Here is a 16592-nt window from a genome sequence, read left to right as displayed (position 1 = left end):
TATAGGTTACAGAGAGGTGACTTATTTTAAGGAGGACTCATGATACAGGTTTGGGAGAATTTGAAAATTTGTTTTTACTGTACAGTGTTTTTACTTGGAGAAAAATGGAGCGTCTGGGGTTAGCATTCTGTGTTTAACTCTTTCCCTTCGGAGTCCCATTGTAGTGTTACTGGGAAAAGATTTATTTGTGGAAGGATCAATGCTCTGGCTTCCTTTCTAGGGATTTTTTCTGTCACTGGGAAAGAATGCAATGGGAAATGATCAATGCCATCGATATGCTGTTTTTTTTCTTTACTCCCTCTTCCCATGCCACAGTATTTTGGAGTTTGTCATTTTCCATATCCAACAGGGACTCTTTGTGGGAGCTTCCAATTATGAACCAGTCTGGGGAGTCAGGGATTGGCTGATTAGTTATATGTGAAAAGGGGTTCACTAAGAAATCAAGGATGGGGCTGGGTTTGTGGCTCAGCAGTAGAATGCTCTTTTTGCACAGGCGGGGCACTAGGTTGGATCCTCAGCACCACATAAAAATAAATAAACGAAATAGAGGTGTTGCGTCCAACTACGACTAAAAAATAAATATTAAAAAAAATTTAAAAAATAGAAATCAAGGGTGTCAGGACAAGAGTGAGAAATCACAGGGGCAGAGGGGTTTTTGGTTGGAAGAAGAGTGACAGAGTTTAATAGGGAGTTTTGTTGCTAGTTAGTTATGGGATCCAGGAATTGTGCATGCAGTCATTGGACTCTGGTTTGGGGAATGTTGGTGGATTGGAGAGAAATGACCAGCAGCTGAGAAGTTCTGAAAGAGAGTGTGTGATAAGAATAGAAAAAGGTTGACATAATGCAAATGTCAAAATTTTTTTTTTTTTTTTTCTGGCCTCAGGGATCAGTAGAGCTACAGTCTCTTAAACCTTGAGGCTAGGGCCAACCTTGATAAACTAATTCTAATTGTTTGGATGAGAATGTCCTGGGGTGGGGGATATTCCCTTTCCCTGGCTTCTGGTAAAGAAGTCCCAAGGACTCCTTTGTTCTTTTTGTCTGAGTGGAGTGACAGGAAGAAAAGCTTATTAGGGATTGGTAAATAAAGAGTTAAGGATTCCAGAAGAGAATTCTGGAGAGTAGAAATGGTGGAAGAAAAGGAATGGGGAGATGGAAGAAGATCTAAAAGATTCTCTTTTGAGGCTTCCTAAAAGGATTTGGGTATCCAGATGTGAAAATACTGAAAAAGGCCTAAGAGGGAAAGCTTATCTCTTTTAGTAGAAGGTAGGGGAATGTTCTTTAAGGCCTAGAGTCATTCTGCGGGTATTGTATAGGAGTTGGGAGGTCAGTAGGATATGTAACTACTGCACCTGAGGGGAGCAGAGCAGGGTCTTAGATTGAGAGACCTTGTACCCTAGGAGGCCAGGGCATTAAGTAGGGTGTTGCTGATGTTTGGACAATTTGGGGGATGGGCTTCGGAGCAGGAGATCATCTACATGTTGTATGAGATGGCTGGGGGATAAATTTAAGGTGGGCATGTCTTGTTGGAGAGCCTGGCCAAAGAATTAGGGACTATCCTGGACGCCCTATGGGAGAAGAGCTGAGGTGAGCTGCTGAGACACATTAGTGCCTGAGTCAGTCCAGGTAAAGGCATAAGTGAGCATCAGCCAGGATGGAGGGGAATAGTGTACAAAGTAGCTTTCAGGTGGAGCACTGAGAAATGTGTGGTGGAGGCTGGGATATGAGATAAGGGTATAGGGACTGGATACTGCAGGGTATGTGGGAACACTTGCCTTATTGATTTTCCTGACCTTCTGTACTAGCCAGAATTTGCTGGGTATTGGGGAAGGGAACATAGTGGTATTTTTTAGTTGGGCATTCAAGAAAAAGGTGGCAGTAAAACCATACGTGTAAATCTATAACATGAAGCGTAATATGTGGTTTGGAGCACCACCTAGTTTCTTTAAAGACTGGTATCTCCTGTCAGCAAGGAAATGACAGATTGGGAAAACATGTTCTTCCTCATGCATGGAAAGATCTTTAATATGTGTGTCTGTTAAAATTAATGATTAAATTTATTTTATAAATACTCTGTTCCTTTTTATGGCTAGTTAGCTATGCACTATATGATTTATATTAAGTAATTCAAAATCTTTGTTTCAGTTAAACGTTTCATCTCAAGGTTGAGAATTTCTAAAAGAGTTAAATGCCATAAGAAACTTTAGGGTTCTTTGGTGTACTTCAGGTCAGTGATTTTATCATTTTCTATTTGGTTTACACATTTACTTTATAAAGTGGGTAGTAAGCAGACACTGTATCTGTTTTGTATTTATAATTTTTAAAAGTTTTTAAAATTTATTTGTTCTTTTTGTATATACATGATAGTAGAGTATATATATATATATATATATATATATATATAACCTTATTTGACATATAAGTATAGATATAAAGTATATATATATATATATATATATATATATATATATATATATATATAAACCTTATTTGACATATAAGGTTTACATGAAGTATAATTTTCCATTCTTTTGTGTTTGTTTGGTGTTGGGGGAGGAGTTTAGAGGAACATCCTTTAATGGTGTATACCTCAGCATACTCCCACACCCAGATTGGAGTGGAGTCAAAGAAGCAGGGATGAGTGAGTGACCCCACAGAGCCTCACATGGCAAAGAGGAAGAGGAAGGTGACCATCAAACAGAAGAGCCAATGGCCTTAAAAGGCATAGGAGAAGAGCTGTTGCTTGAGAGATGGGTTTCTACCCGGGACAGAGATCAATGCCTACCCAGGAAGAGGAGAAAATGAGAGTGGGGGAGGGTGGAGGGCACAGGAAGGTGAGGGGAAGGTGACAGTGAGAGTCTAGCCTGCACATAACCTGGGGATCCGATAGGTAACAATTTGGCAAGTCGAATTGAACTTGGTTGGACACACATTTATATTCTGGTTTAGTTGTCACTGGCATAGCCAGTGGTCAAGCTGGGTTTATAAAGTGGCTAATAAGCAACTACTATAACATTTTTGTATTTCTAATTTCAAATTTTTTTAAATTATTGATTTTTTTTGTTTATACATGATAGTAGAGTATATTTTGACATATTAGGCATACATGGAGTATAACTTTGCATTCTTTTGTGTTTGTTTGGTCTTGGGGAAGACGTTTAGGGAAACATCATTTCTCCAAACACAGTTCCAAACCAGCCTATGATCTGGTCACACCAACAGTGGCAGCCCTGCCACCAATGAACTTGTCTGCTGAGTCAATGTCCCAGGAGACAGTCCTGTTCTGGAGCTTTTGTCTGGCCATCTGGAGAGGAGCTGGTGTAGGAAGGCTGTTTAGATGAGTCCTGTGGTCTACTCCGGAGGGAGACAGACAGAGGCCTGATTAGACCCCTGGTAAAACAGCGGGTCAGAGCTGGAGAAATAAGCAGTGCCTGGGTGGTCTGCATTTTTTCAGTCTCTCACCTTTAGCCCTTGGTCCCAGTGTCCAACTGCCCAACCCACGTATCCCTAACTTCCCATTCTTGTGGTTGTTTGTGTGGTGCAGTTAACTGGTCATGTATTCACACATGAACACAGAAAACCTACGACCAATTCATTCTACTGCCTTTCCTATTCCCACCTTCTTCCATCCCTTCATTCCTCTTTCTCTAATCCAATGAACTTCTACTCTTCCCTCCCCCATCCCCCAACATTCTGTGTTAGCATCTATGCATATCACAGAAAATTCAGCCTTTGGCTTTTGGGAGATTGGCTTATTTCTCTTAGCATGACAGTCTCCAGTTCCATCCCTCGACTGGCAAATGCCATGATTTCATTCTTCTTTATCACTGAGTAATATTCCATTGTACATAGATACCACATTTTATTTATCCATTTATCTGTTAAAGGGCTCTGTTGGTCCCATCATTTAGCTATTATGAATTGAGCTGCTGTAAACTTGAATGTGTCAGCATTAGTATAGTATGGTGATTTTAAGCCCTTTGGGTATATGCCATTCAACAAACATGTACTGATCAGCTCTTATTTTTGAGACACTGTTTAAGACATGGGACACATGGAAATGAACAACATATGAGAAAATTTTGTGCTCTCGAGGGTCTTACATTTTAGGAATTGCCGGGCAAGGGAGTGATGGAAAGTCTAAACCATAAAGACAACGAAGAATTAAATTACAAAATGTATTGAAAGGTTCACAACAGTACAGGAGATGTAGTCCCTGGTGAAGGGAATCAGATGGAAGGAAGGGAGAAACCCTGAGAGGTGCTTGCAGTGTAGTCAGACAAAGCCTCATTGAAAGGTACAATTTGAGAAGAGGCTTGAAGGAGGTGAGGAGTGTTTTTTAGGCTTGGAACAGCAAGTGGGCTCAGGGGGTCTGGGGTGGAGTGATTGAAAGGGAGCATAGCAGTGGATCAGGCAGAGCCAGAGTCTGTAAAGCAGTACAGCCTGTTTTTGTGAGTAAAGTTTTATTAAAACAGAGCTAATCCATGTGTTCTCCTATTTTGCGTGGCCACGTTCATGCTACAAGTGCAGAGTGGAGCTGTGCAGACAGAGACAATCTGGCTCACAGACAGTTATGTATTCACCATCTATCTGTCTTTTTATGGAAAACGTGTGTATCCCCTATCATGGGGATAGAAAGGCAGTAAATGGTTAGGGATTATGCTACAGCAGAAATGGAGGAATGGAGTTAGAAGTGGGTAGGTTTTAGATGTGATGTGAAGAGAGGGCAGATGAAATTTACTAAAATTCCGAGTGTGTAATTGGGAGAGAGAGAAAGGAATCAAAGGATGTCAAAGGTTTCTGGCCTGGACAACTGGAAAGATGATGCTAAGGAAGACAAGGAAACTGTGTATAGACCCGACACCCCACCCCCACCCACAGGGGAAGGAGAGCAAATAGGAGATTCCTTCTCAAATGTGTTCAGAAAGAAAATACAAAGAAAAGAAAAAGACACATTTGGACTAGAGGCCATGTCCCCATTCTTCACCTGTCCCGCAGACTACTCCCTCTTCCTGTGGCCAGATGTCCCTCCCCCATGAACCTTGAGATTGCTTCTCACTCAAACACCAACATAGCAAGCAAAGACACCAGGTGCCATGGTCTTTACAGGGGACTCACAGTCTGCCTTAGTCTTAACTAGTTTGGGGGAAATGAAGCTCTGCTTCAGGGAACTGAAACCTGCAACGTTCTCAATTTAAAATAATTATGTTATCCATGAAGATTTCAGAAAGATGCAGGCAGAATTGTAGTTTGGAGTCTCCCAAAACAAAGAGAAGAAAAAGACACGTTTGGCCTAGAGGCCATGGAAATAGATGAAAGAAAGCCAAACCCTGGAGTAGCATTTACCACAAAAGTAGAGAACACAGTGTTCCCTAGGAACCTCAGAACAAAAGGATAGGGCCAACCACCAGCAGGAGGCACCAGACCTGCCTGGCAGCAGCACTTGCACCAGAGGAAATGGGAGACAGGAGGCTTTCAAAGCTCTAGCAGGCATTCCTGCAAAGCACTGTGGGCCAGCAGGAGAAGAGCAGCTGAAACTGAGAGGAGTTCTGGCCAACCCCAAAGTGAGTGCAGTAGGTGTCCTACAAAATGTACTATACGTTGTATAATCAATATGGTACAACAGCTATTTACATAGCATTTACATTGTAGTTATAATAAGTAATTAGAGATGATTTAGATAATTTGAATGTGTGCAGTCTCTCTTCGACTCTGTGGAATTTGATGTCTTTGAGGGGTCCTGGGTGCAATTCTCTGTGGAAACTGAGGAGCAGCTGTAAGTACAAATGTCCCACATTCAAATCGGAAGGGCTGACGCTGTCCAGCCCCTAAACTCTCTTGAAAAATGAACAGCCAATGCTCCTTTTCAGGACAAGGCCTCACCCAGAGGAGAAATCGCTGGGAGGAACAATAGACACAAAGGATAAAACTCCCTGTGTAAACAGCCAGAAAGTTTTAGAAAATAAGTCGACATGTTTTTAATACTTCAAGAAGTAAGAGGAGGAGAAGGAGGAGAGCAAAGGGAAAATGGGGACGGACAGAACTGGAGGGAAGAAGAAGAGGTGGAGGAAGGAGAGGTGGAAGTTGTCGTACCGTCACATAAGAAACTCTATCCTCAACCATACTTTTACAAAGAAAATGAATTTTGCATAAAAGTGCATAGCAAGAAAAGAAGGAAACCAAATCCCAAATAAAGGTATTCTAAGAAACAGGAGAATAGCATCCTCTCAGACGACAAAAACAAGTCAGAAAAGAACCCCCCAAGCACATCAGATGGTAGCCCACTCTTTCAAAACTAGCTAAAAAACAGAAGGCCAAGCAATGCAAAATAGGACAGAACATGAGAGGGGAATGGAAAATTATATCATGGATATAGCTTTCTGTTTGGGATGGTGAAAAGTTTTGGATTTGGATAGTGAATAATGCTTGAACAACATTGTGCATCTACTTAATGCTGTAGAGTTATCCACATAAAAATGGTTGAAATGTTGAGTTTTATGTTTCATAAAAGAAAAGAACAACATAAATGGAAATTAGATGAGATATGGTAGAAATCAACATAACTAAAAGGGAAAACATGAATGAACATAATAGATGTCTAAAAAGAAAGAATAATGAATTTTTTTTTTAAAAAGGAAAAACATGATAAAAAATATCCTAGAGACCTGGTAAATAGGAAAAGCAAGAAAGCCAGGCAAATTCTACAAAGAAGAATGCAAATACGCATAGGAATTTAATATGTCATAAAGGTTACATTTGAAATCCGTAGGTCAGATAATTTAACAAATTGTGATACATATATTTTGGGGTCAAATATCTCTGGAAGTTTCCAAAATGTGGGAAAAGGTGATGTCTCCTGTGGGAAGAGTGGTGAAGATGGTGACTGGCAGTTTTGAGGGAATGGGTAAAAGCTGTTGGGGCTGCTGGGTCCTGCAGCTGTTGGCAGGTTGCTCTTTGCACATGCGCACTCTGCTTGCGTTGGGTGGAGATGGAAGCCAAGGAGTGATGTTTTCCTTGTGAGCTTCGGTTCATGGCAATGGTCCCTGAAGACAGCATCTGCCAGAATCAATGGAAGAGGACCTGACAGGCTTCTCAGTTCAGTATTTAACCCCCTTTCAAGTGTGATCTCTCTCCTTCACCCTCTACCCCAACGTCTCTATGGTGTGCTCTAAAAGCCAGGTTGGCTGCCTGCAGGGGGCCCTTGCCAACACTGAGGACTTGAGGACACAAGCCTCAGATTGAGGCCTTGCTTCTCAACCATTAGTAAAGTGTCAGAGTGGTACTGGCCTTGTGTGTGAAGGTTCATTCAAGTAGTGCCTCTCTGCTGCCCTGGTGCATGGGTGTTGAGTCAATGGTGATTTATTCCAGGCCATGTTCTGGGTGGGCCTCATGCTGCTGAGTTCACTTGGCCAAGTTCCAGTTATCAGCTTCCCTCAGGGTAACTGAGAACCCTGTAACACCCCTGGTAGATTCCCCGTGTTTTGTATTCACCTTTCCCAGCTAGGATCTTAAGTGACCCAATCATGGTGGGGATGTGCCCTGAATCTTATTTTTGAAAATGCCATTCAGGTATACCAAAACTCAGCCATTCTCCATGAGAGTTTTTTGTTTGATTTTTGCATTTCTTCTGGTCAACCTGAACCCGTCTCCTATCATTTTCAACTTGCTTGACATTTTATCATTTTAACCCTCGTTTCAAACATTGTGTTATTGGTCAGCCATTTTGCCAATTCCTGATTCTTCCAGTAAACCCATACATCTGTCTTCTTTTTGCCTTCCTAGTGCTGGATGACATGCCTTCCTCTTTCCCCCATTCCTAGCCTTTACTTCTATTATCCTGGCCAAATTTGAGTTCCTTTCTTCTCATGTAGGCTGTGATCCACACCGCTACCAAAATAAACCACATTTAACAGCCATTCAAACTCAAAATTCCTGTTTATTATCTATTAATCAATTCCATTACATTTCTTTATTCAATTTTATTAAGTTTTAAAAGTATATTGGAATGAGTACATATCCATATGTCTATGAGGACAAATGTTTGATAGCCCAGTGGTAACACAAGGCCTCTTTATTATCTATTAACCAATTCTATGGAATTTCTTCCTTCAATTTGACTAAACTTTAAAAATATATTAGAGTGAATACATTTGTATCTTTGTATCTACATATTTATAAAATTTATATCTACACATGTGGAAAACTATGTGATGCCCAAGCAGTACCAGGAAGCATCTTTATTACTTATCTCTCAAACAATACTATTACATTTCTTTATTCAAGTATATTAAGTCTTAAAAATATATAAGTGAACACTTTTGTATCTATGTACCTCTCTGTATATATACGTATAAAACTATTTGATATTCAAATGGCAATATAAAGCCTCTTTATTACTTACCCTCTAATCAATACTATAGCATTTCTTTATTAAACTATACTACCTTTTCAACTATGAATAAATTCTCATGTATCTATCTATGTGTATATGAGAACACTATTTGGTACCCTTGTAGTACCGAAAGGCCTCTTTATTTTCTAACAATTCTCAGTGGTACCAGAAGGCCTCTTTATTATGTATTAGTGAATAATATTACATTTCTTTGTATAAGTTTATTAAACGTTGAAAGCATCTGAGAATAAATAAATGTGTATCACTCTATCTAGATACATGTGGAAAACTATTTGGTCCCTAAGTGGCACCACTGATCTTAGCAGCTCTTACATTGTGTAGCCATAGAAGCGAGAAATCTCCATCTCTCTTTCCCTCTCAATGAAACACTGCACTCTCCCCAAAGCAGTGTACTTGGCAGCATTCTCACGCTCTTGTTGAGCCTTCTTCTTCATGGCTTCCCGCTCTGGCCTCTGCTGTTTGGTGATGGGAGTTGATACTACTTGCCCAGCAACATTGGGTTTCCTCCATGGAATTGGTTGTAAGGCAAAGTCTTGGAGGAGATATTGGTTTTGAGGCTTGGGCGGTTGTGACTGGGGCTTGGTCCCAACCCTGGGAATGGGTTGCCAATGAAGAGAAGTACAAGATGATGTTTTGTAGGGTGCAGGCCCAGAAGCAGCAGACCAAGGGACACTAGGCTGGGTAGAAGCGCTCACACGTGACTGAATGGCATGAGTCAAAACGGGGTGAGCTGGCTTGGCAGGACGAATCCAAGATGGGTTGGCAGTAGCTGGTTGGGATGTGTTGACTGCCATGGGTTGAGCTGAGCTAGCAGGGCCAGGCTGGGCAGGGTAAGCCCCAGTGGGTCTCCGTGAGGCCAGAGACTGTGGCCTCCTATTGATTACTGGTCGAGGTGGAGGTTTCTCCTGGGTCAGAAAAGGCAAAGGTACCAATTTGACCTTCCCAGGTGGTGGAGGCTCATAAATGGATGGAGCGGGACCCTCTCCTTCAGCACTGATATCTGGATTCTGGGCTTTGACTTGTGATTTCTCAGGACCCTTAACCACCAGCCTTGGTTTCATAGCTGGGCATGTACGGGGGTCTTGGGTACTGCCTGAGTTTCCCGGGGCCCGGGAGGAAGAGAGCCCAGTTTTCTTGTCATTCTTCTTCCCCAGTGCATGGAAAACCTGCACCGACTCCACCATGTGCATGCCGAGACAGCTCCGAGGCTTTTTAAAGGACTCCTGGCAAAGCTCAGGTTGGTTCCTCTTCCGCTTTAGTTTGGGCACAGTTGGCTTCTCTTCCGCCTGGATTCTGTTGCCTGGCTGCTTCCTCTCCTCGGCTTTCTTGGAATTTTTTTCCCTGGTTCTCTTGGTCTTTTCCTGCCCATGGCCCTTAGCCTTGCTGTTCCTGCTGGATGCAGCTTCCTGAGCTTTGCTGTTAGAGTGCTTGGCTGTGTGCACATTGGCCCTACTGCTGTCTGTATCCCTGTGAGCAACTTCTCCTCCTAATGCACCCTCTAGGTCCCTTAGCTGCATTTTGGCCTGAGGAGTTCCATGAGGAGACTCTGAGGCTTTATGTTTTTTGTTCCTCACTGGATCACTAGGACCCTTTAAGGCACTTGTGATTTCCTGCCCCTGATTCACCATGATGGATCTGGTGTCATTGGAATTTGTTATTGTGGGACTTTCAGCTTGGTCAAGGTCTTTCAAGGAATCGAAAAGCTCAGGAAGTTGAATATCCCCCAGCAGTGCAGTGAGGTCTCCAAAACAACTGCTAAATTCAGTCCCATTTTCAAGTGTGCCTTGGTCCTCAAGACTCAAGCTACTCCTTTCTAGAAGGGTATTTTCAGAATGTGGCTTCTCCTCTTGGTCCAGAGGACCAACGGAGGCCAGAAGCCGGTGGATTTCTGGGATGTCTAAAGGGAGTAGTGGAGGATCCTGGTTCTCCATGGCAATTTGGTAGGCATCCAGCGGCTCTGTGAGCATGGTGTTAATCTCACACAAATTCTTAATCTCTGTTTGTTTCTGGCTTTGATTTGGGGGCAATGCCAAGAAATCAGTGGAACTCTGGACTGGAGTGATTGTGGAAATGTCCCCAAGTTCAGTTTGTGAGTTTTTCTCACTTATTTGGCTTTTTCTGTTATTGCAGATGTATGAGAATTCTGGAGGCTGTGGAAGACAAAATGTCTGACTTGGAGGTTGCAATCCCAAGGAAGCCTCCATCCCTAGGGAAGTTTCCATCCCTGCAAAGGAATCAAGGACGATGGTAAGTAGGATGCTCCCCCTTCCCAGCTACACACTATTCAGGGAAACCACCAACTGTGGAGAAAGCATTTCTATTAGCTCTTTTAAAGGACCACTGACAGATATCTGTTAAGAGTTGCATATTAGTTACAGGTGATCCCTTGAAGTCTTACTTTTGGGCTGGTTCATCACCATGGCAGCATGGGTTTCTGGTAGAGCACTTGTCTCCTCTGTGGGAAACCCAGAAAAACTCTTTCATGAAGTCTCTCGTTCTCATATAGGGGCCTCTCAATTCTCTCCACTCTCCCCAGAATGTAAGAACACTTAACACCATGAACTAGGAGAGGGTGGAGCTGTTGCTCATGAGATCAATGTGAATGGTCGTTGGTTTTGGACTCCTGCTTTGGGCAGCATCTCTACATACAGAGGTTAAATCCTGCAGTCAATTAAGGGACAATTAAACTGTCACACCCTGATATGTGTTGATGTATTTTTCTAAACCAAAGTACAATTAGGGAAATATATTTATAGTGTGGTTGTGCAGCTGGACTGAGTGCAAAAATAGTGAACAGCCGCTTCCTTCCGTGTGCTCCTAGAGGTCTCTTAAATGCATGGGTGGCCATTATGCTGTGCTGCATGCTTCTCTTACAGAGTCTGAAAATGGGGACTGCTGAACAAGATTGTGGTTAAAATCTCAGCACTTGAATTCTAGGGATGTGTGGACGCACAATTACCAGCTGAAAACTGGACCCTCCATTCGAATGGTAATCTTATTCCTTCCCCTTTTTGCTGTTTGTACTCACCTTGAAAATTTGTTCCTTCTATACTCTGAGTGGACACAGAGTAGTAGGTCACAGGTGTAGGGACTGATGGTAGGGCATTTGTGGGCTGAACTTCCTTTAGCACTGTCACCATTTCTGGTTGAGGGGCAGCGGCACTACTTCCTGCATATGGCACAGAGCCATAGGATTGCAGGCAGGGCCAATGTTCTCCAGAGAGCAGAGTCCCCAGAGAGCTTTGATCATAGTAGTAGACCTGGCTTCCTTCTTGGTGGGGTAGTGAGAGGCAATGTCCTTGATTTGGAATCTGAGGTAGTGTCACCTGGACAAGCCTACCCGATAGTAGTGGATACCCAGGGATCATGACATTGGCTTCGGAAGTTTTGTCATCCTGGAATGCCATAGATAGGGAAGAATCTGCTGTAATCTGCCTTAACCTGACAGTCAGATTAAAGTCCCTGAGTGAAGATGAGCTCTTTTCAGCACTTCCTGGGATATACCACTCAGAGATACTTGGACAGGGGGCAGGTGCCATGGGAGTCTGGTTCCGGCCAGTAACCCCAGACACCATGGCTGTGCTAGCATGTTGATAAAGGGAGGCACTGCCCATGAGTGGCTGGAAGGAGGTGCCACAGGTTGAGGGCAGTAACCATGCTGAAGTGGCAGCTGGAGCAGAGGCTCTGGAGAAGTTGCAGACACTTCCTGTCAGGGAAGCTGCATTGGTCACCACAGGAAGAGAGAGCTGCAGAGAATCAGCATTTCCATGTAAAGAAGAATTTTGGAAATTTTCTGTAGGAAGAAGAGGGTGGTGAAAATATTGATGAGACAGGCAGATTCTTACAATAGTCAAGAAACAATGACATCTTACTGTTGTAGTAATCAGGAGGGCCCTGATTTCAATAATCATTGAGAGACCCCAAATCACTCCATTTAGGATGGCTGCAAGTACTCTTCTGATTACCTGCCTTTTCTCTCAAATTGGGCACAGAAGTCCCAAGTGGTCTGCTTCACACATTGTTCCCTATAAGCATCCTTCTACCTGTCCTACCTTTCCTTTGAGCCTGCACTAGTATTGACTCCTGAATTGGCCCTAGAACTGAAGTATTTTCGAACTCAGAGAAAACCCCAACATTACCAGTTAGCAAATGAGTACACCAAGGGTCAGGGAAGTGAGACTGACTTTTTCAGAATCCGCAACAGATTATGGAAACTTTCTCCCTGGCCAGGACTCTTGTTCCAAAGACCAGAAATCTGGAGATACAGAAATTTGTTTTTCCCTGTTCATAGAAAATCGTACTGATATCACCACAGTGATCTTTAGTATCTCCTTTTGTTTGTCCAGGTCACATGATATTTCCTAGAGTTCAGTTTGACCATCCAAATGATAATTTAAGCGTCATTCTTTGCCCTCTTTCAGCCTAACTGCTGATCCTACATGAAAATGACTACCTGAAATTCAGTTTCTCAAGAAATGCTTCTTGAAAGAAATTGAAACATGCGAGGCCCTGGGTTCAATCCTGAGCACCATGTAAAAATAAATAAAATAAAAGTATTGTCTTGAGCTACAACTGATAAATAGGTATTACAAAAAGTTTCATTTGGAGGGAGTTACAGTATGTTCTGTAAAGATAGAAGCAAAAGTCAAACACAGCTCAGAACTAAAAGGAATGACTACGTAGTAATGAACATATGGATATGAGCAAAAGTGAGTGTATATGAAATTTGCTAAGAAATGAGTTCTGTTATCATGCATACAATATTATGAAAGTGAATGTTTCTCTTTGATTTTAGTGAATACTCTTAATCAAAACAAAGCTCATAATTGAAGGTGAGTTTGAATGCATTCTCAAGCTGTACATATAGACAGAGAAACTATACTAAAAATGTGTGTAATTTTAAGTAAAGTGAACACAAATTTGAAGTAAAGTGAACACAAATTTAAGTAGGGTGAACAGATGGGTAGCCACGTGGAGAAGCGAAAACTAAAGCCAAAACCCATGATGAATCTGGGCATGCTGTGGTGGGCCTCTGGTCCCAGCACCCGGGAGCCTGAGGCAGTGGGATTGCAGGAAACCAGGAATTCAAAGCCACTCTGGGCAATTCAGCAAGATCCTATCTGAGAAAAGAAATAAAATATCCTGGAGATATAGCTTGTGTAGCATGCTTGCCTAGCATTCATGAGACCCTGTGTTCAATCCTCAGAACTGGAAAGAAGAGAAGAAAATAAGAAAGAAAGAATGAATGAGAGGAAGGAAGGAAGGCATAAGGAGCAAGGCAGGGAGGGAAGGAGAGAGAAATGGAGGGAGTGAGGGAAAGAAGAAGGGAATGAGGACAGAAGGAAGGATGAAAGAAATTTTGTACATACTAGAGAAAAAACCAATAAGTGTAAAGTCATTACTGTTCTTGTTTCTCTTCCTCTAAGGATTACCAACACCAAATAAAAGACATTAATTCCACTAGGTAGATATTTCAATTAATATAAACACATTTTCTGATAATCCTTTTGATTATTCAAAAAACAGAAAAAATGCTTTAACAAAATCATAGAAGCCTGGTTTATTATCACATTTAGAGAAAAGTCTTGTCCCTAAAGTCTGAGAAAACCATCACAGTATAATAAAATAACAAATTTAAAACAATTTTTGTCTTTTATTCTGACATTTTCTTCTCCCATTTATATTAATACAAAAATGTTTGAGCTACCTTACACCCCAGCCCCAAACAATTATTTGAAATGTAGACAAAACAAAACGTCTTCACATAGTTATTTAAATAAACTTGGAATTAGAGATGTGAGCTTGAATTTTTATTCTTATACAGTTCTTTCTTTCGGTTCTTAGATTTAGAAATCATCAATGACCATTTGTATATTGTCTGTTTTAGAAAAAAAAAAAAAAACTGTTGTAAAGATGGAAAACAGCTTCACCTTGACAGCTTATATCACACAAAGGAATGTGTCCTTCTGATGCAGGTTTGGACAAAACATGTTTTAGAAATCACTGTAGTTTAAAAATCAGAACAAAATAGGACACGGAAATTGCCATTTCCCCAGCTCTGTCTAGAACCACTTTCCTTGGCATGTTTGGAGGAAGAATCATTTCTAAAACATACTTCTAAAATGTTCATGTTCAAACTGTCAACATCATCTGTGTTGAAAGCGATCATAGAAGAACTCTAACAGCCAAGTGTGACTTTTCTGATAACCTGCTTACCCCAGTGATACCCTCATTCAAGTCTTAGTTTCCTTGCTGGTCTGTTAATCTAAACATTCTCTAAACCAGCCTCTGGGAACATTCACTCTATGCTGTCTGTTGGTTTAAATAAAATCTTTGCTTTTCTTCCACATCCATCCCAACCAACCTCTTTTTTTCTCAACAACATCATTCTCTTCATCTCTATTTTTCTAACATTTTCTTCTCCTTTATTTTTATATTTTCTTCCTCCGCCGAGTTCCTATTGCCGTGTGCTTAAACAGTCACAAACTTGCTTTCCCAAGAACATCTGCCTCCTTACAGCCCTGTCCTCCTGCTCCTCTCTCCCTATTTCTCTTTTCACCTAGTTGAAACAGAAAACTCCCAAATATGTGAATGTCCCTTTTATGAACGGCACTAAATTTGAAATACTGAAGTAGAAATCTTTTTGAAGGGAAACTGTTACAGAGGAAACCTCTTGGTTTCCACCCTGCCTAGGTTTTGTCTCTTTCAGTTGAAACAACACAACCATGAAATCGGATTTCATTCTCTATAAACACGCCCCTCAAGATGCAAGAAAAGTAAGGGACCAGAACATGGGCAATCTGTTATCCTCATGTAGCAAATCAGGAAACAGATTTTGTGAGAGAGTAAGATAGTCCAGTTCTATACCTAGTACATGTCAAATTCCAAATGAAATTAGGTGTCCAGATTTCTAGTTCCATCCTTTCCCCTATTATTCTTAGCTCTTTTGACTCCATTAGTAAATTGAGGCAGGTAAAAAGTCTAATAAAAAGCTTTAAAAAGTTTCTTTACTCACCTGACATGGTCAGAGAAGAGGTCACATCAATTGTAGATACAAAGGATGAGGAGATCACCCTAGAGGATGCGTGGGTGGCTGAGGCTAGAGAATGCATGTTTCCCAGTATGGAGTTCACTGGTCACTGTTTACTGGCCACACTAATGACTGGTTACTGGTCACTGGTCACTGGTCACTTGCGATGATTCAAATTTGTTTACAACTACATGGCAAGCCTAAGATTCTAGCAGGTGGCAGTAGGTTTGGTGGGAGAATGATGTCACAAACCTGGCCGTTTAAAGGTATGAAGTAGCCAATAGAGTGGTCAGACTCCGAAGGAGAAGGTGGGATTGGGTGGGGAAAATGACAAGAGAGTTGATTGGGTGGAGAAAGTGACAGGAAAGTTATAATAGAAACTAAATGGCTCAGTTCTGGTAGGTGAGCCCTGCAGGAGGGACATAATGGGCTCACCCCATGGCTCCCCTCCCCCAGGCTCTTGTGTTAGGGATATCATCTCTGTGTTCCTCTTAAATGTTCATTAAAATATTATGAATATGTTATAAATTATGTTTCACACTATAAGAGGTAATAATAATACATTACTTTATTAACATATGCAGTTAATATCCCTGGAGATGGAAGAAAGAGACATCTAGGTTGAGCAAGTATAGTGGTTCTGGAACCACAGAAGTTGATTTGATTATTGAAGTTACTGCAGTATTCAAGGATTCAGAAAGGGGTTAAAAAGTTGTTTTTTTTTTCCCTATTTGTAGATGGACCCAATACTTTTATTTTATTCATGGGTCAAGTCCAGTGCCTCACGAGTGCTTGGCTAACATTCTACCACTGAGCCACAATCCCAGCCCTAGGGGGAAGTTCCTTGAGTGCATTCTCTGGGGAATGATGTGGCCCAAGATTCTCTTTAGTTTCTCCTAGATCCCTGTTTTCTTTGGCCTGGGCTGGGCCAGGTTAGACTGGTAACTCTCTTCTGCTCTCCTTCCCCCATCCCTCTTCATTGTAGACATTTTTTCATGGACAAGCCTTGAGTCTGCATTCTTGTACACATTGATATTACTTTATTTTAACTTGCAGAAGCAGGGGTCTTTTTTTCTGTGAGTTGATTCTTTGAAAAATGAACTCTGAACAATAGCAGAAACTCTAGAGAGGTGGAAGACTTAGTTGCCTGTA

At 41.6% G+C, this 16592-nt stretch overlaps 1 protein-coding gene across 1 annotated transcript; it reads right to left on the bottom strand.

Moving 5' to 3' along the window:
* Nucleotides 1–8718: 8718 nt before the first annotated feature.
* On the bottom strand, nucleotides 8719–15522 carry LOC144249682 (uncharacterized protein C2orf78-like). Its single transcript, XM_077791821.1, has 3 exons — nucleotides 15426–15522; nucleotides 11439–12203; nucleotides 8719–10634 (listed from the first exon to the last, which is right to left on the bottom strand). Exons 1-3 carry the CDS (start codon nucleotides 15520–15522, stop codon nucleotides 8719–8721), a joined length of 2778 nt encoding a protein of 925 aa, XP_077647947.1.
* Nucleotides 15523–16592: the final 1070 nt, after the last annotated feature.

Source organism: Urocitellus parryii, chromosome 12, assembly GCF_045843805.1.
Source record: "Urocitellus parryii isolate mUroPar1 chromosome 12, mUroPar1.hap1, whole genome shotgun sequence".
In the NCBI taxonomy this organism is placed as follows: Eukaryota; Metazoa; Chordata; class Mammalia; order Rodentia; family Sciuridae; genus Urocitellus; species Urocitellus parryii.
The sequence above is the reverse complement of the archived record's forward strand: the minus strand, read 5'-3'. Positions and strand labels throughout refer to the sequence as shown.

Excerpts from the sequence above, each read along its gene's own strand:
- LOC144249682 (XM_077791821.1), bottom strand. The coding sequence starts at position 15,522 with ATGCATTCTCTAGCCTCAGCCACCCACGCATCCTCTAGGGTGATCTCC. Across the intron at positions 12,204-15,425 it reads CTCTTCTCTGACCATGTCAG|AAAATTTCCAAAATTCTTCT; the intron begins GTGAGTAAAGAA and ends TTCTTCCTACAG. Across the intron at positions 10,635-11,438 it reads AGAAGGAACAAATTTTCAAG|GGATGGAAACTTCCCTAGGG; the intron begins GTGAGTACAAAC and ends ATTCCTTTGCAG.